Source organism: Protomyctophum bolini, assembly GCF_963924005.1.
Source record: "Protomyctophum bolini genome assembly, chromosome: 21".
Classification (NCBI taxonomy): domain Eukaryota; kingdom Metazoa; phylum Chordata; class Actinopteri; order Myctophiformes; family Myctophidae; genus Protomyctophum; species Protomyctophum bolini.
Genome location: NC_137882.1, coordinates 28,522,982 through 28,542,803, shown reverse-complemented (window position 1 = coordinate 28,542,803; position 19,822 = coordinate 28,522,982). Strand labels below are relative to the sequence as shown.

General features: G+C 40.2%; 2 protein-coding genes across 3 annotated transcripts in view; one reads left to right on the top strand and one right to left on the bottom strand.

Annotated features, from left to right (window-relative positions):
- Window positions 1-7,982, bottom strand: part of nsmaf (neutral sphingomyelinase (N-SMase) activation associated factor) — a 39,661-nt gene extending 31,679 nt beyond the window's left edge. Inside the window, exons 1-2 of the mRNA XM_080794321.1 lie at window positions 7,806-7,982; window positions 3,773-3,859 (exon numbers count right to left, since the gene is read on the bottom strand). Of these exons, the coding sequence (XP_080650447.1) occupies window positions 3,773-3,859; window positions 7,806-7,843 (125 nt within the window). The 5' untranslated portion in view covers window positions 7,844-7,982. The remainder of the gene's footprint in view (window positions 1-3,772; window positions 3,860-7,805) is intronic.
- Window positions 7,983-9,225: 1,243 nt separating this feature from the next.
- tmem241 (transmembrane protein 241) lies at window positions 9,226-18,921 on the top strand. Of its 2 annotated transcripts, none has more exons than XM_080793591.1 (15): window positions 9,226-9,439; window positions 10,035-10,081; window positions 11,075-11,152; window positions 12,090-12,171; window positions 12,872-12,949; window positions 13,990-14,015; window positions 14,356-14,407; window positions 14,796-14,844; window positions 15,384-15,429; window positions 16,212-16,247; window positions 16,382-16,416; window positions 16,727-16,796; window positions 17,038-17,131; window positions 17,674-17,738; window positions 18,745-18,921. In XM_080793591.1, the coding sequence occupies exons 1-15, from the start codon at window positions 9,368-9,370 to the stop codon at window positions 18,806-18,808; spliced, it is 894 nt and encodes a 297-aa protein (XP_080649717.1). In that variant the 5' UTR covers window positions 9,226-9,367; the 3' UTR covers window positions 18,809-18,921. The 2 variants fall into 2 exon arrangements, with proteins under 2 accessions (XP_080649717.1, XP_080649716.1); XM_080793590.1 differs by lacking the exon at window positions 18,745-18,921 and adding an exon at window positions 18,573-18,723.
- Window positions 18,922-19,822: the final 901 nt, after the last annotated feature.

Genomic DNA, 19,822 nt, shown 5'->3' with positions numbered 1-19,822 from the left:
CCTCACACTGGTTTTACCTCATACCTCATTGGTTCCTTTTTAGTACACGACAGGGCGAAAAAGAGACCTTGGTCTCAATGGATTCCGCTTGAAATAAAGGTTTCAATGAATCAAATCCAATAGGAAGGATAAGATGACACCACTCCAGCCAGACAATCAGATTCACATATATTAATAGCAACACAGCTCTTATTATAGAAATGTCCTTGATAGTAACTATTGCCCTCTTGTGTCTCGTCTTTAAGATTAATGACGCCTGGAAAACATTTATCAAACCACAATAGATGATAACATCTGCATCTGCATAAAGCACTGTGCATTTCACTGTGTAATTTAGAGAACTTCTGTACAGCGAACTTACACCCAGAAAAGGGCTAAGAGGTTTTACACCCACTCAGACAGCATGTGTAAAACCTCTTTGACATTTTCTCTCAAATAGTGACATGATTGTATATACCATCTGTGTCTTTCTTGCCGTCTTGGTTTACATTTTTTGAAAAGTAACTCTTTATTTTAGACACATCAGTTTCTTATATCAGTGGTTATGAAACCTTTTCGGGCCATAGAAACACAATTCTGAATAAAAAATAACCTTAAAGGACCACTTCACCACTTTGCAACCTATCTTCATATAATAGGTCCTCACTAATAATCATGAAATAAATGGCACGATTTTCTTCTACTCAGTCTGTGTCTCATAGGAGGGCTGTGGGCAGTTTGGAAACAGTCTTCCAGTGACATCATCATTAGGCAGATTTTTTTTTTAAACAAGATTTCTTTACAAAAATTATCGTGAGAACGATGGCTTCCATTTTCGCATTGCAACTTTTCAGGACTAGAAAGCCTGCCGTTTCTATTAGCTTGTATTCCCCATCGATGATGTCACGGTTTCTGAACTGCCCACAGCCCTCCTATGAGACACAGACTCAGAGTAGAAAACAATTGCAGAATGGACAGCTCTAGAGCTTAAATCGTGTAGTAATCTATCACTTCCAGCTATTCTTAGTTCACCGCTCGGCCGCCCCTTGCCTGATTCAATAACTAACCCGGTGGTGCGTCATACGCTGAGAGTGTGGGCCCAGTTCAGGAAAACTTATAATTATAGAGACCTCTCCCTGGTCAGTCCTGTGGCCTCCAACCACCTTTTTGTTCCATCAATGCAAGACGTGACCTTTCAGAGTTGGCATGAAAAGGGCATTAAATGGTTTAGAGACCTGTTTGTGGAAGAGAGGTTTGCATCCTTTGATCAAATCTCAACGAAATATAGTCTACCTAGACCACACTTCTACAGATTCCTGCAGGTCCGGCATTATGTGAGCTCTATATTACCTGGTTTCCCTAATAAGCCTAATCCTAACCCTATTGATGAATTTCTGTCCTTTGACCCAATGACTAAGGGCGCCATTTCAATATTATATGATACCATTTCAAATTCGAGGCCAGCACCCTTGGATAAGATAAAGGCCGACTGGGAACATGATCTGGGGCTCACACTGTCTGAGGAAGTGTGGGACTCTGTTTTCTCTTCTATACACAGGTCCTCTCTCTGTGCACGACATTGCTTAGTGCAGTTTAAAATAGTCCATAGAGCTCATATGTCTAAGGCTAGACTAGCAAGTATTTATCCTGACGTAAGTCCTACCTGTGACAAGTGCAAGAGCGGTGATGCAACTTTGTTCCATCAGTATTGGATGTGTCCAAAATTACAACCATTTTGGGGGAGTGTGTTTAAGACTCTGTCCAACATTTTGCATCAAAATCTAGACCCGGATCCCTTAATGGCTCTCCTTAGCACTGCTGGAAGGGATGACCTTCCTCTAACACGCATAGAGTGTCGTATGGTCGACTTTGCCTTATTGCTAGCTAGGCGTGCCATTCTGTTCAAATGGAAGGATGCTGCCCCGCCCGTGCTCCGTCAGTGGCTTCGTGATATAATGTCCTGTCTCGAGTTGGAGATGTTAAGATTTTCAATTGCCGGCTCTGGAAAAAAGTTTTATAAAACATGGGGTCCGTTTATGACATTCTACCACGACACACAAACGGTATAGTGTGCCGTGCCTTTTACAAAACCTGGGGTCCGATTATGACATTCTACCACGACACACAAACGGTATAGTGCGCCGTGCCTATGCCTCGGCCACACCAGCCACAAATGAAACAAATTCTGCTCTGCTATTAAAATCTGCTCTATTATTATCTACTTTTTATTTAATTTATTAATTTTTGTAACTATATTCATGTATTCTTCGACTATCCTTGGGAGTGTGGGTGGGGGGTGGGTGGGATAGGGGATGGAGTTTTATTTATTTTTATTTTCATATTTGATATGTCTGTCTAATGCTTACCCCTGGGTCTGTCACAAAAACTCAAATAAAAAGATTTTGAAAAGAAAAGAAAACAATTGCGCCAATTCTTCATGATTATAAGTGAGGACCTATTATATGAAGATAGGTTGAAAAGTGGTGAAGTGGTCCTTTAATGTCTTGTGTGATTATAGTCGTGTGGATTTAGTTTGAGTGATGCGTGATTGAGTTACAGTACACAGCACATGCTGACTGCTACTATGACCCAGGGTCGCACTGTGCTTATCGCTGCTGCCGGCCTGTCTTCAGGGAAGGCCTTCTTAGGCCTTTGGCACCTCGTTCATTTTGGTGTGTGTGCCCTTCTCCTGCCTATTCAAGCGTGTGACCAGGGACATATTTCATGTCGTATTCATAATGACACGTGGCACAAGGACAACGCAACGTCCAGCGATATCGGATATCACTGCATACACGCAGCTCTGCGTTTTCAAAACAACGTATAAGCCACCGGGAGGCGGTGACTTGCTGTGAGGCTTGATGAAATGGTAAATGGTGCAATTATAGTTACTAGTTAGCTAGTTACTGCGCCTTTATCCAAGGCGCTTTACATAGATTCACCCACCCGTTCACACACCGATGGCAGAGGAAACCATGCAAGGCACCACCACCTGCACATCGGGAGCAATTAGTGGTTCAGAGTCTTGCTGAAGGACACTTCGACACCAACTCTGGGGGAGTCCACAGGGATCAAACTGTGAACCTCACAGTTCCCATCTGGCTGCTCTACCGGCCACTCTATTCCTGAGCCACTGCCGCCCCTCGATACCAGTATCAAAAACTGTGTCGATAACTGCCTCAAATTCGGACTATTATTGCATTTCTTTATTTATTCATATATCAGTGTTTCTCAAACTTCTTTGATTTTAAGGACCCCCATAACTCTGAGAGTATCAGACCTGTAAGGGTCCGACAGCCTTAACCCATTCTGGGCGGGAACCCCAATTGGTGTTTTAAACATTGTTATAATTTAGCTATTGAAAAATAGCAGATCTACAAGCTCATAGCGCGCCACTCGGTGGTGCGCTATGAGCTTGTAGATCTGCTATTTTTGAAAAATCGTGAAAATGTGGTACAAATCTTTGAATATATGTTCCTTCAGAGCGAACATTTTTAACTCAAATCTTTGCTTCTGAGGGTTTCCTGGAACAACATATTTACAGATGGGGCTTGGAGGCCAATTACATATAATTTCTGGGGTCCTTGACATGAAATATTGAGCACCACTGATGCAGAAACATGAGGCATTTCAGAAAATTGTCATGATTCAGAAGACATCAGGCCTAAATGGGTTTAATTACCCACCGGTATCATATCGACCGATACGCAGGTTCTAGCCGGTATCAGAAATCGGTATAGGGAAGGAAAATAATTGTATCGTTAACATCTGTAATAAATGATGTGTCTCTTACTTGTCCTTCTGAGAGCTTCTAGTGATGAGCAGGGCGATGTGCTGCTCAAAATAATATTCCTCCAGATCCAGCAACAGCAGCGAAAATCTTGGTGGGGGTGAAAAAAAGACACAAACAGAAAACTGAGTACACAAAAATGGCATCATTCAGAACAGAATATATACAGTAGATCCAAATTCTCCTTTAACTCTAGTGTCTTGAAACTCTTCGCAACTATTCACATTACTTAGATTTCATTGTCTCACAATGTACGTGGCGGAAGTGAAACCTATGATAGTGAATGAATGAATGAATTAATGAAATATAAAGCACCTTTTCAAACATAAAGTTACAAAGTGCTTTACAGACACAACAATCAAAAACAACATTAAAGGAGAATTCCATGCTAAAAGGCTTTCTTACCTTTCTTTGTAGTTGTTACGTCCCCACCAAAGAGGGCCAGGTGTTATTTTGTGCAAAAGCTCCTTTTCCCCTATTTCCCTTACCATAAGCCCTAAATGAATTGCATTGAATTGAATGGGAATTGAATGGGGCTATGGGGTGTTGTGCTAATTCGCTTATTTCCATTGCTCAAAATTATATTTTCTTTGTATATACCCTCTCTTCATAATGTAAATAATATCTCAAGCGTCACAGTTTACTACTTATTTCGATGGAAATAAGCGAATTAGCACAACACCCCATAGCCCCATTCAATTCCCATTCAATGCAATGCAATTCATTGAGCGCTTATGGTAGGGGAAATAGCCAATAAGGAGTTTTTGCACAAAATAACACCTGGACCTCTTTGGTGGGGACGTAACAACTACAAAGAAAGGTAAGAAAGCATTCTAGCATGGAATTCTCCTTTAAGAACACAAAGCATAGAATCACATAAAAACACATCAAGGAAACAATAAATAAATGCATACACATATATAATATATGTATACATATGCATACACATAGGCCTACATACAAATACACACATACATGTAAAACTGATTTAGGAAAAGCAGTTGACACACAGGTGTGTTTTTAAAAGATGTTTAAAAGCGGGCACGGTCTCTGCTTGCCTGAGAGCCAAGGGGAGGGCATTCCAGAGTGATAATGCGCGGGCCGCAAATGCCCGGTCACCTCGGGTGACAAGGTGAGTTGTGGGTGGAACTACAGGAGGGCCCTATCTGCAGATCTGAGGCTGCGCACCGGCCTACAGGGTTTTAGCATGTCCGTGGTGATGTAGTGTGAACAGTCTTACTTCCCTGCTAAATTCTCTAAAAATTGTGTTAAAAACTGTTCCTCATTTTGCTGTGGGGAGACCTCTGGGCCTTCCCCAGAATCGCACTGCTCCATTTGATAATTTTATATTTTTTATCTCAAAATATGCAAAACAAAAGATTATGCAATAATCATCATCATCTTAATCATTTCATCATAGTCTTAAATGGTAAATGGTGCATTTATATAGTGCCTTTATCCAAGGCGTTTTACATAGATTGTGCATTACATTCACCCATTCACGCACACATGGCGGCGGAAACCATGCAAGGCACCAACCAGCACATCAGGAGCAATTAGGGGGTTCAGTGTCTTGCTCAAGGACACTTCCACAGCAACTCTGTGGGAGCCCGGGTTCGAACTGGCAAACCTTACGGTTACCATCCAGCCACTCTACCCCTGAGCCACCGCCGTCTTGGCTGCTACATGACGAGGCAGCCAAGCATGTGGACTTATTAATGTTTGTTTTAAGCATGCCCACCCGGGTCATCATGTGTGTGGCGGCCACACATGCAGATTGTTTTTGGGGGGGGTAGACAAACAAACAAAAGTGAGGTTGCTTCTGTGTCGTCGATTCCGCTGTCAAGCATTTCAACCTGTCACGGTGTCTCTTGTATGAAACCAAATAAGTTACCAGATGCATTTATATCGGCCACGTGACATCTCAGGTTGCCTTTTAGTGCCCTAAACGAACATTGAAGTTCATATACTTGGCTGGCAAATGAATTACATCATAAGTACTCCCATAGACTTAGCTGGCATATAATGTAATGGGGGGAAAAAGCCATGCATTGGAGGGGCTAGCGCCCCTCAAAAACATATGGGGTACGTAATTACATAATAATGCATTCTAACGTGAACGATATTTGTGAAATTCCCACGTTGTCCCACAGTCCACATACAGATGGAAGTTATGGAACCAAATGGACCCTGACCAGTCCTTTTGGTTCCATCACACATCATAAGACAGCATAATCAGTGTTGGGGAGTATTAAGCTACATGTAGCTGAGCTACGTAGCTTAGCTACATTTTGCTGTAGCTTGTGGTAGCTTAGCTACATTCATATTGGTGTACCTCGTCAAGTAGCTCAGCTACTTTTTGGGTAATTTTTGGTAGCTTAGCTACTCAAGTTACAAGCTACAATTTTGGGCAATAACATGAAATAAATATATTCATTTTGACCATTGGTTGCTGTGTTAATGCTTGTACTAGAACAACCCCCCCACTAGAACACCACAAGTTCAACAGTGGTGTCCCATCCAGTGCCGCATGTGAGCGGCTTTTCAGTGTTGGCAAGGACATTTTCAGTGCCAAACGCAACCGCTTATCGGATAAGAACTTTGAGAGACTGCTCATGTGTCGCGTCAACAAACGGTTCTGCCCTGGCATATAAAAAAATATAGGCCCAACTTTCTTTTACAGTTAAGTTACAGTTTAGGTTGTGTTAAGTTAAGATTTATTTATAGGTGTGGCTATCAAGAGACCTTTATTATTATTTTCACAGTTAAGATGTGTTAACATTGACGATCAAATGCCATTTAAACACACAGTATCCTCAACAGATCCTCTTTTATTTGTGTGACTGTAAAGACTATGCCCGTTTTAATAACATTCTCAACAATTGGTTTGTTTTATCCTTTCTTTAATGGGGGAAAATCTGTCTAGAACAGGGGTCTTCAAATGTTGACGATCAAATGTCATCATGTAACAGTTGTTTAGTTATAATGTAGGTGTAGTTCTCATTATACAAGGGTCTCTTTTTTTACAGTTAAGATGTGTTAACATTGACGATTAAATGCCATAACACACAGTATCCTCAACAGATCCTCTTTTATTTGTGTAAGTCTCTAAGTCTTTTTTATTTTTTTTATTTTTTTTAATAAAACTGTTGAGAGGCATATTTCAGCTGGCATCGTGGCATGTGACTTTTTTGTAGGATATTATATTTTGTTTCATATGCACCGCATGTACATTCTCAATTTAACGCTGAAAAATATAAAGTAGCTGAGCTACTTTTTCCATGTAGCTGTAGCTTTACAAGCTACATTTCTCCAGGGGTAGCTATGTAGCTTGATCAAGCTACTGCCATGGTGAGCTACTTGTAGCTTTACAAGCTACGCTTTCAAAGTAACTTCCCCAACACTGAGCATAATGCTTACGCTCACTGAACTATGCAAAGCAGCATGCATCTTAATGATGCATATAATATGCAATAACAACAATCAATCAATCAATCAATGGATGACAGTGTAGTATAAACTTGCAGCAATAAATTCTGCAGACCGTCCTAATCCGATAAATCAAATAAAGTTACAGGTCTGTAACTCTTGACATGGAACCAAATGGACCCTCACATCATGTGTACTGTAACTCTCGCTCTGCATACAAATGGAACCAAATAGACCCTCACAGATGTGTAACTCTCTCTGCATACAAATGGAACCAATGGACCCTTACAGGTCTGCATCTCTGAGAGCGTACACATGGAACCAAATGGACCATTGGCCTTACAGGTATGTAACTCTGAGAGTGTACAAAATGCATTTTGTACATGGCGGTCCTTGAAATTAAAAAAAGTTATCATATAAGGAATAAATAAATCAACTAATAGTTGTGCAGCTACGACTCGAGTTGGCAAAAACAAAGTATAAAAAACACTCGTTCTCCTTCTCCCGTCGCACGACAGACAGTGTCGCTTGCTTGCAGACAAGACAAAATGATCATTCATCCAAGCTCATTAATTAATGTGGCGTCGGCCTTCAGGGACAAACAAACCTCTCTTTAGATCTCTCTCTGCTCTTCAGAAAGGCCATGGCGGTGCGTGTAGTGGCGGATCCTGTCCTGCTCCTTCTCCATGAACAACTGACTGTCTGTGTGTATTGTATGTGCTGTTGTTCACTGTTAGTATGTTGTTGTTCAGTTCTATCTTCACCAAGAAGAAGTAAACACGGAAACTTCTCTTACTGGACAGACACCACGTGACCCAGACCTTGTGGGCAGAGCCAGGGGGGTGACGTCACACGTGAAACCTGACAATGGCTTCAAAATAAAACGGTAAAAATAAATAAATATATTTCTTTAAATGCCGTTTTATAGAATATGTTTTTTTATTATTATTGTAATTAATTAATTTATGTATTTATTTATTTTACAGATAAATTGTATCACTTCTATCGTCTCTGTCTGTCTGTCTGTCTGTCTGTCTGTCTGTCTATTCAATTCAATTCAATTCAATTCAATTCAATTGGCATGAGAAAACATTATGCTTACATTGCCAAAGCAAAAGTGGAACTAAACATGTACAATTAAATAGGCATAAAGAAATGTGTGTAAGATTGCATTGCAATGCAACAATTACCTTCTGACTCACCACAGTTTAGTGCATTTTAGTTTACACTATAGATGAAGTATGAATGCTAAAGTTTAACCACCAAAGACAAGTACAGAAACAATGTAATTCATTAATAAACAATATCCTGAAATATCATTGGTATCATATTCACAGTCATAGGCCCACTCACCTTTTTATCATTATCTAGCTGACCATTTAATTGCACAAAATAATTTGATCCCTTTTTTGGAAATGAACTATATATAACATCTGTGGTTTACTACACTGATGAAGACAGCATGTCAGCATAACGATGAAGATATTGATGAAGAATTTCCGATGCGGCGAGTTGGTAAACCGGCGAGTTCATTCATCCCTTTGGATGGAATGAATTTCTAATGATAAAAAATAATCTTCGTGTTACTGCCATCAATCAGATGCTGTATTAAGTTGAGATACTCAATTTGAATTTAGCATAAACAATAGATAATTGTAACTAATATTTGCCAAAATTACAGGTATACGTCACTATACTAATAACACTATTACACTTACACTATTAGGCCTACATATATTACACTATTATACAGTTATTACACTATTACTTATTGTGATGGCATAGGCCTACGTCTATTAGCACAAAAGTATATTACAAAACCATGATAATTGTGTATTTATTTTCTGTACATCTCATGGCCTAGACTAGTGCCTACACACAAGCACACAAGCCTGGGCCAGGCAGGAGGGGCCCTCCAAAAAAGAATGCCATTTATTTTGAAGTGTGTGGTCGGAAATTCACCATGGTGTCGGTGTCTCACTTGACCGACACGGCATTATGTGACGTCACGAGCCTTGTGACGTGTCAACGCGCCGCCCGGGGACCCAGGTGAAGAAAAGAGAACGGGAAGTTTTCTGATCAACATCCAACAAGCCTGAACCCATCATGTAGGACAAGATAATGTCCAAGTAAATAGACCCATGTCCAGGATGATGATGATGGATCAGCATGCAGTGGAAGAGACACTTCATTGGCCTGGTGTTCAGCTGCGTTTTCATCGCAACATATTTCACCAATAAGGTAGGACATAGATTAAAAGCTTTTTGTTATAACTTTTTTTTAATGTACTTTTTTTCCCATGCCCTGGACCCCCGAATGAATTTGATAAAAGATTTTTCCAAAAGATTTTGTGACAGATTTGAGTTTTTAATGTGTTTTGAAAATATTCAAGCTTTTTGGGGGAAATACAGCCGATCTACAAGCTCACACTGCGCCACATTGCGACGCCTTGTTGATCTTATAAAGATCTGAGCACTGTTTCCAAATTATTGCCTTTGTATAATTCAACTGGTTTTGATGCTGCTATTAACTAACATCAAACGAACCCCTGGGGTTAGAAATCAAGTTAGCATCACAGACACACTGTGATTGTGCTTGTCTAACAAATGCCTAAGATATTCATATGGCAGAATTGCATTTGTATGTAGGCCTACCCTCTTCTTCCTGATGTTGAAGTCATCCTGTTTTTGTAACGTAACATATCACCAAACTTTTACCGCACCATCCATGAGCCAAGTCTAAACAAGTACAGCCTTGTTATATGTTGTAAAGAAAGACTATCGTTGTTTTTCTAAAAGTTGTTTTTATTTTGTATTAATCTGGTTTCTGTTTCCAGTTTGTCCTTTCCGTGTTGAAGTTTACCTATCCTACTTTATTCCAGGGGTGAGTCGCATTATCAATATTTCGTATTATCATCTATTCTTTTGTAATGGCACCAAACGGATTGATTGATTTATTGATATATTAACAGTTTCAGTTTGCAGAATGGGTACATTACATGAAAGCACGTACTCAGTAGCCAAGAGGCAAGAGCAACTTTAGACTGTTACTGTGGACGACACTAAAGCATTACACTTGTTTTACAACAGGGTCCACCTTTTTCAATTCATCAGAATAGTTTAAAACGAAACGTTTAAAAGTCCATAAATCCATACATTTTTGTGTGTGGGAATAAAATATGATGGTTGAGCCGTTGAAGTCGGTTCTCTATCTGTCTGTGATCTGATAGGACACCTACTGGTGAACCTGAGGTATTGCATTAAGCTCAAAATCATTATCCCCTTGAATACTTTATTAGACAGCAGTGTAAACGGGTCTATGTACAGTAATTTGAACTAGAAGGATAATACTACAACAATGGGGACTTGTTTCCATTGTGGTGTCCTATTACAATACTATTCCCTCCTGTATTAGAAATTCTGGATTGCAGCTTTAATGTCCCACTCGAACCCTAGGCAGTAGGCATCCAGATCCAAAAATATCAGATCTGTACAAAGTACACAATGAGTCTGTGACAGGCTCTTGTATATCAGCTACTGTATGTTTGGGCAAGGAGAGATTTGTGGCCCTATTTTCATCAGTGCCTTAACCCTTAATGTAACCCTAAACAACGTTTTGAAAAACATTTTAAAATAGTTCAACTAGCTGATCTACATTGACACGCTGTGAGCTTGTAGATTGGCTATTCGAACCATTCACAAATGTTTTTCCAAATAAATACTTATTTTCTATCGTCTTGCGACCCAGCAGCCAAGTATGCAGAACACATATACACACATTTGTCGCAAGACGTAGATTGTGAAACCGCATCGTTATCATAGTATAGTGTCGACTCGGCACCAGTACTAAAACAAATCAATGTTTTTTACGTTTTAGATGGCAGACATGCATTGGGGCTCTTCTGCTTGTGCTCTGTGGCAAGCTGGGATGGCTGGAAATGAGCCGCATTACCAGGTAATGTATTGTAAAGCAGTGGTTCTCAAACCTTTTCATGTCAAGGACGGTAAGGATCCCCCCAAAATTGACACTCATTAGTCCCGCGGACCCCCCCATTAGAAAATATATGCCAAGGACAAAGAGTTTTACGGCTCTAGCAGTGATTCTCAACCCGTTTAAATCCAGGGACCCCCAGTTTGACCTGAATTAGGCTACGGCCCCCCATTTAATGGCATTTCTATCTCTGGGACCCATTTTATATTGTAAAATCAATGTTCATTTATCATTTTACTCTGAGAATGTACAAATGGAACCAAATGGACCTGTGAGGGTCCATTTGGTTCCATTTGTACACTCTCTGAGTTACAGACCAATAAGGGTCCATTTGGTTCCTAATTATCATTTAGCTGGGGGGACCCCCTGGAACCCTCTCAAGGACCCCAAGGGTCCCTGGACCCCACTTTGGGAACCACTGTTGTAAAAGACACTGGAATGACTTCATTGTCTTAAATTATTTACTGACGGTCTTGTCTGTCTCTGGAAGGGAGGTAACTCCATCTCCGAAGAGCTTTGATTGTGGTTATACAGGAGCACTCGAGTTGTTACTCAGAGGTGGAAAAAATTACTCACGCTTTCTTTACTTGAAGTAAAAGTAACAATACTGCAATGTAGAAATGCACACTGTTACAAGTAAAAGTCCGGAATACTCATTATGCAGAATATGCCATCTCACAAGTTCATGTAATGTTTTGTAAATCGTATTAAAGCAAAATCTACAAAGTAACTAAAGTTTTCAAATCATTGCAATGGAGTAAAAGTATAATGTTTGCTTCTGAGATGAAGTACTGAAAATTGGAAATACTCCAGTAAAGTGTAAAAATATATACAAAATTGTACGTAAGTGTAGTACTTAATAGTGACTACACCACTGATGTGTTTCATCCTTGCGTTCTAGGTCGACAGCTCTCCCCTGGCTCCCAGGGTCTCTCCTGTTTGTGGGAAGCATATATGCTGGCTCAAGATCACTGTCATCTCTGGTGAGAGTCACTCTTTTCCCAGAGCATGCTACGGTATGATGGGTGTAGTATTGAGGTTATTAATATGCTGTGAGGTTAAGGTTAGGGTTGGCCATAGTGTTTGTGAGGTTAGGGTTAGGTTTTGGCATCTCCGGTATTCAGTCCCGCAGCCTACATGAACTGTCGACTAGCATTATATCCACTTAAAGGGACCACTTCACCACTCTTCAACCTTTTCTTCAGATAATTGGTCCTAATGATCATGATAAAATACCACAATTTGTTTCTACTCTGCCTGTCTCTCATAGAGGGCAGTTCAGAAACCTGTCCACCACCATCAGTGACATCATTGTTATAGGCAGATTTTAGATTTAGATTTTTATTATCGTGAGGTAACGATGGCTTACATTTTCGCATTGCAACTTTTCAGGAATAGAAAGCCTGCAGTTTAGATTAACTTGGATTCCCCATCGATGTCACTGGTGGACGGGTTTCTGAACTGCCCACAGCCCTCCTATGAGACCCTGACTGAGTAGGAAGAAATTGGTGGTATTTTATCATGAACATTAGTGAGGACCAATGAAGTGGGCCTTTAAACCGTCAATACGTCGTAAAACTTACCTTGCACGCTGTAAATGGTCATGACTATGACCATTTGTTTCTTTAATGCCTTATGAAGATGGTGGTCAAAATGTTTGATGACTTTTACTCTGTGTTCCAGAGCATTCCCATCTTCTTCACCCTTCAAAATGCCTCCCATGTGGTCAGTTTCCTGATTCTGAAACTCAAAGACGGAGAGGTAAATGCAACCCATGGTGGCTCCTCCTATTATGAATCTGTTGAATGAAGAAAAAAAAAAGAATGAAGACAACAAATTAGGCATTTGTCCTCTAGACCTAAGACCTCGAATAGAACTGTCCAGCAGCCGTTCCGTTGCTGTGTTGGGCATATCTCCATATCTATCTTTTTTTTTTTTTAATACTGTTTTTATTAGGCATTTTTGTTCGACAATTTCAGATTAGATAATGATAAGTAATTCAGTTAAATAAAAATGAAAAAAATAACAGGCAATGTAAATGTTCCACATACAGTATAACAAAAAAACATAAGTGTGATAAACATGAAAAAACAAAAAACAGTTAAACAATGACAAGTGTGAACAGACAAACAAAACAGACAACAGGACAGACATTCTTGCTCTCAAACTTCCAACATGTTGTGAATTAAGTAAGTTAGACATTCTTTTTTAAATAATAAAAAATAAAATAAAGAAAAAACACTCAGTTCCTTTTCTTTCAGTTCCTTTTCTTTCTTTCCAATTTTCTATTGTGCTATTGTGTAGGAGGGGTTAGCGTGCACCTATTAAAATAGTCAATGAAGCCATATCTATCTTTTTTGTGTTTCTATTCGTAAATTGACACCCTATACTACTTGATCATATATACTACAGCTTCACACAAAAGCATCAAAAGCCTAGCAGATGTACAGGCTTGAAACGCATCTGACCTGAGATCAGATTCATACGAGGTTTCCACCGGACACACACTGGTCTGATGAACCCATTCTGACCTGAGATCAGATTCTAAAAATGTCAGTCGTTCTTTGAATTTTTCAAAAATAGCAGACCTACAAGCTCGTATCGCGCCACTCGGTGGCGCGATATGAGCTTGTAGATCTGCTATTTTTCAATAGGTAAAGCATAACATGATGCTAAACACCAAAATGGGTGCCCGGTCAGAATGGGTTAGAGTTTTGGGGCATAGGAGGTTTCCACCCAACAGTGTAGGCCTATACGTACATGTTTTGATTTGGTGCTGTGATATTTCTTGTCATCAACAGAAGCTGCCATGGCCGAAGACTTTTAGGTATGTTTTGTCCCGTCACCCCACCACACCCTTTTGTGTTTTTTTTTAAGAATATGAATTATCGTTTACTGTGAAAACCTGCAGACCCGTTGTTACTGGTGTTATGAAGTTATGAACCACACATTTTCAGATGGGGGTCGGCGGCCAAATACTATATATTTTTGGGGTCCTTGACATGAAATAGTTTGAGAACAACTGATATAGAAACACATTATTCAGAGAACTGTCATGATTTAGAAGGCATTTGTAGAAGCTGGTCTCAGTCCACTCCTAAATGAGGCAATCACATACCATATTCATATCAGAGCTTTTCTTTTCATTTGTCTTCGTCCTCTTGTAGTGTGTGTTGCCTGCTGATATCTGCCGTCTCCCTTCCGCTGTGTGACTCTCAGGTGAATATCTTTATCATGGCTGTATCATGTTTACTGGACATAGTATAAGTATCCTTAAGGTAGGGAATGTATTATATATCGTAGGGCAAGGTTTCTCAAATGGTCCAAGTCCAGAGGTGCCACAGAATACTATTTTATATTTTCAATGTATCAATATCACTTGCATGTTCCCCCCAGAATAGGGACCAAGTGTTTAATGTCAAGTGTGGAGTTATTTTCAATACATTTTAACAGAAACTACTATTCTATCACGTTTTAATATGACATACAAGGTTCTATAAAGTAGCAATGTAATGCAGTCAGGGGTGCCTTGGATAAAACGTTATTTACAGTACCAACGCTAACCCTTCATCACATTATTTAACAATGCTTTTTTTGTACCCTGCAGTTTGACATGAGTGGCTACATGTGGGCCGTGTGTCATCTATCGTGTGAGGGTAAGTTCACCCATACTTGGCAATGAAGTCAAGGATTAATTAAAATTAATTGACTTCAATACTTGTCAGCGTTGTGTTGTGTAGACTAAACTGGGATTTTGAGATCACGTAATCACCATTTGGATATTATTATATTAACATCTACTTGGACCTTTGTGTGTTGTAAAATTCATAATATTTGATGCGCATTTGATCAGACACACCTCCACCCTATATACGCCCATTCACCTTCAAACTCTGTGTTAACCATGTTAGACTCACCCTTGTTCTGGTCAATCTGGTGACTGCTACTGTCCAATGAATGGGGAGTTGGGGAGGCACTCCTTAATTTACATAGAAGAGTATAGAGAGACAGGATGCTAATTGCTAAGCAGGAGGAACAACATCTTGTAAAACAGGTCTTGTGTACAACTACAGATTGTAATTTGAACCAGGTGGCATTGCACTTCTGTAGCCCATTAACTAATCAGTCGGCTACCAGCACACCTCACCTTTTATTCCATAAAAATGATCCAATGCAATACATCATTTCTTTTCAGGTGCATATAGAGTGTTCCAGGTTTATTTCAAGTCCAGCCATTTGAGGTAAGTTTGGTGGTTGTGAAAGGAAAAAAAAGAAAAAACAGCTACCACACACACTAGAAATGCACAATACTGGCCTGTCAGCCTACTGTCTATGCCTCCATAAAAAATATAAAATAATGGCGAAAGACACAATACTGTATACAGTATTATTCAAATGTTATAGGTCCTTTCAGATGGGTAGCATGTGACGCAGACGTGATCAACGACCGGTCTGATCATGAGGGACACGACAACGCAAGCGTGAAAAAAAAGAGCTCAACACAATCCAGTGTCACTCGACCGCACCCACATAAATACGCTTGTGTTGTCGCCGCTCAAAACGCATTGTCGCTGCCGGTCTGAAAGGACCTTTTATATCAGTGGTTCTCAAAGTGTGGTCCGGGGACCCCCAGGGGTCCTTGAGGGAGTTCCAGGGGGTCCCCAGCTAAATTATAGTTTGGAACCAAATGCACCCTAATGGGTCCATTTGCATTTGTATGCGGAGTTAAATTAACATTGATTTTACAATATAAATTGGGGGTCCCAGAGATAGAGAAGCCATTAAATGGGGGTCCGTAGACTAATGCATGTCAAACTGAGGGTCCTGAGAGCCGTAAAAACCTTCTCTTATGGGGGTCGCCGGCATAGCTTTTCAAATTGGGGTCCGCGGGCTAATTAAGTGTCAATGTGGGGGTATCTTGGGAACCACTGTTTTATAGTGTCCGATACATACACATGCTGACGTGATACAGTGTTGTAGAGATCAACAAGACCTGACTCTGTCTTTCACACTTGCTTTTCAGTGACCTTGAGCAGCAGTACATCAACTATTTGTCCAGGTAATAAGAGTGCGTCCGTCATGACGACGAATGTCCACGTCAACAAATCAGTGCCGAAAACACCACACCTGTTACTGTATGTTGCCTCTCTCTGTATTGTTCCTCACTTGTGTACCTGTCTTTTACCCCCATAGTGTGTTGCTGCTGGCTGTCGCAGCTCACCCCACAGGTAAGAGTTTACTATAGGCCTTTTAGTCAAATTACTTTGTTGCATATTGTTGCTGTCGGGCATAAAGCTCTTCATCTCCATAATCACACGTTGTGTTTTCGTATAATAACGCCCTATTATATACTTTTCATGAATTTGCATTAGTTTTGGACGTACTGTATGAGGTTGGGATTTTTGGGAAATACACAAACAATGAATAGGCTACCTAACTTCACAAATAAATATATTGTGACACAAGAATCTTTGGTTACAAGTCCAGAAAGCCAGAGTTACTTCCTATATGAATCCCGTTTGTTTATCTGTTTTACAGGGGACATCTTGGGTGCCTTGGAATTCCCTTTCCTTTGGTCATACACATTTCACTGTGTGTGCTGCGCCAGGTATAACCTTTCACTCTTTGGTTACACAAGACATCATGTGCAATAACAATTGCCGACGGCGACAGATGCTGACAAATCTTCCCTTATGTTTGAGAACCACACGTATAGCTGTTAATGGGACAGATGCTTATTGTATTCAAAAATACAGATTTAGTTATTATATCTTTTTTTCCCACAGAGAAAACTGTCTGTATAGGTTCTGCTCATTGAATCTAAAAAGATTATTGTCTTGTCTCTACAGTGCCTTGCTGGGTTTTCTGCTTCTGTTGGTGACATTAAAACTAAGGAGTGGCTTGACCCGTGAACACTGCAGAGCCTGGGTGTTTTTGTCCAAGGTAATTATTTTACTGTGACTTATTTGACATGTAGGCCTATTATGCTGCATTGTAGTTGTACCGATGAGACAATCTGGCCGATATCCGATATAATTAACTCATTCTGTATTAAATACATTATTTTGGCCATTCTGAAAAAAAGGCTGAATTTGAAAAAAAGCAATGCCCTTTATTCCAAAACTAGGGATGCACCGCTATTGTGCAAATGTTGGCTCATATCACAACATAAACAGCTTGAATGTAGTATTTCATTTTTTAATGTTCCAACTATTGACTCTTTCGAAAGCTTCCCCAGAAAACACTGATATAATTTGCAGCCTGTATCATCACACAAGGCTTTTTTCATTCTAATAAAATTAGAGATCTGCTAAATCCGATATTATTTTACGGATACCGATTAATCTCCCATCACTAACCTTTAATACATTAGTGTTCTACTGGTATATGTTATGGGGGAATACATAAAGTAACTTCTGTGTTTTTAAATGAAACATTAACTTTTCTGCCCAAAGAGAAACTGAAAGTTTTATTTTCCTTCTCAGGTTGCTGCCATGTCCCTCTGCCCATTACTATTCACCGTTGACATTAACACTCCATCACTTCTCTGGTGAGCACCGTTTATCCATTCAGATTTAGCTGAAAAATAGCGACTCTACAAGCTCATAGCATGGTGCAGAGTGCCGCACTATGAGCTCGTAGACCTGCTATTTATGAAAAATCGTGAAAATCTAATCTTTGAATGTGTATTTATATTTGTTCACAGTGAACGTTTTGAAGTAAAAACTTCTGGGGGGGGGGTCCCTGGAAGATATTTTGAGATTGGGGTAATTCTGGGGGTACTTGACATGAAAATGTTTGAGAACGACTGATATAGAAACTGGGTTTTTCAGAAAACTGTCTGCCACAGACACGTCTCTGCTTTTGCATGTTTTGTGACAGACAAGACGGTGCACTTTTAATGTAATATTATTCCTCATACAAAGATGCCATTGCCTGGCTCTGTATCTGAAATAAATATCCGATTTAAGGAATATAATGCCTTTTGTATTCTGTCAGCAAAATGTAGACTTTGTTAGACATGGAGGGAAATGAAGATTCTCAGATGAAAATTTAAAAAATCACACCCGTGTGAACAGAGTGGTGCAACTCCCCCCTCCTCCTCTCTATCTCTCTCATTAGCAGGCAACAGTGCAGCACTGTCTGTGTTTGTGCATGGCACAACAGCGCCCCTACTGGTACTCATTAACACATAGGTTAACCACACACACACACACAGACATTGCTGTTCCTTGGAGTGGTTGCACCACTCAAAAAAAAGTAATGCCACTTTAAGTTATCAACTAACCGGTTAATGGATCGATAAGGTTATCAAAACAAATCGATAATTCCCATCCATGTTGCACTGTCCAGTCACCTGACGTGTGTATTTTATGTGTTGCAGTGTACTGTCCAGTCACCCGACGTGTGTATTTTATGTGTTGCAGTGTACTGTCCAGTCACCTGACGTGTGTATTTGATGTGTTGCAGTGTACTGTCCAGTCACCTGACGTGTGTATTTGATGTGTTGCAGTGTACTGTCCAGTCACCTGACGTGTGTATTTGATGTGTTGCAGTGTACTGTCCAGTCACCTGGGGTTGGTCGCCCTGATGTACTCGGAGAGAGAAGGCCACGCGTGATGACGGACCTTCGCGTCGTCCGACCACTACTTGCACTAATCATGGCATTCTCCTCGTTGTCTTAAGTTAAACTCTTTGTCCGTTTTTGATAATCCTACAATAAATTGCACATTTCTGTACATAATTGGAATGCGTTGTTTGTTGGTTTCCCCCGGTCAAACAAAAATAAATTAATCGCAACAAAGACACGGATTTACAAATGTAAAAACAATTATCCATCTTATTATATTTGTTAATAAATACCACAGGTGTCACTGGTTGAAGGATGTAGGTATTTACACCATAAGGGCTGAAACCACCCGTGTGGCGATGTGTATACAAGATCACATCGCATCGCGGATGCGACTGTTGTGAGCATAGGTCCGCGTGCACGACACGCAGGCAATCGCGGGACAAAGCATAAATTATACTTGATGGGCTGCAGGTGCGTGTGCAGCCGTGCACAAACGTGAGCGCACCTCCCGTTCTTATGACAGCGACTGGAGGTGTGGTTTTGAGGACAACTGTTTTGAATCGTTATTATTGTTCAAACAACAGAAACCAACCAAGGTCTATATATTTCAAGGGCGAGAGATCACAATAAAAATCCTAATCATTCTTCTCCACACTGGGAGAAAAACAGCATCTGAAAGTATGATGGGGCATTTCTTTTACACGTGAGTGCAGTTAGAACTTTTCCATTGCATCTTATGAGAGGAAGGGTTCTTGTGCTGCCGTTATGCACGCGCATGCTGGTACTCAGTGTGATGTCGTCTGTTAAGGAGTCTATATATCCTACCCTTTTCACATTGGCCTGTTATAGTTTTTGGAACAAAATGCCTCAAATCATCCAATTGCCATCCAAGGCGTAAGAAATAGTTAATATTCATATGGTAACTATCAAATAAAAACGTGGCACTTGATGTCAAAGGTTGCCGCCCACTGCTGTAATGTATAAACATTCAACTAATACAGATTCTTGTTCACCAGGTACTAGCGCTCGAACAGAACGTGACTAACGGTAGCCAATTAAAT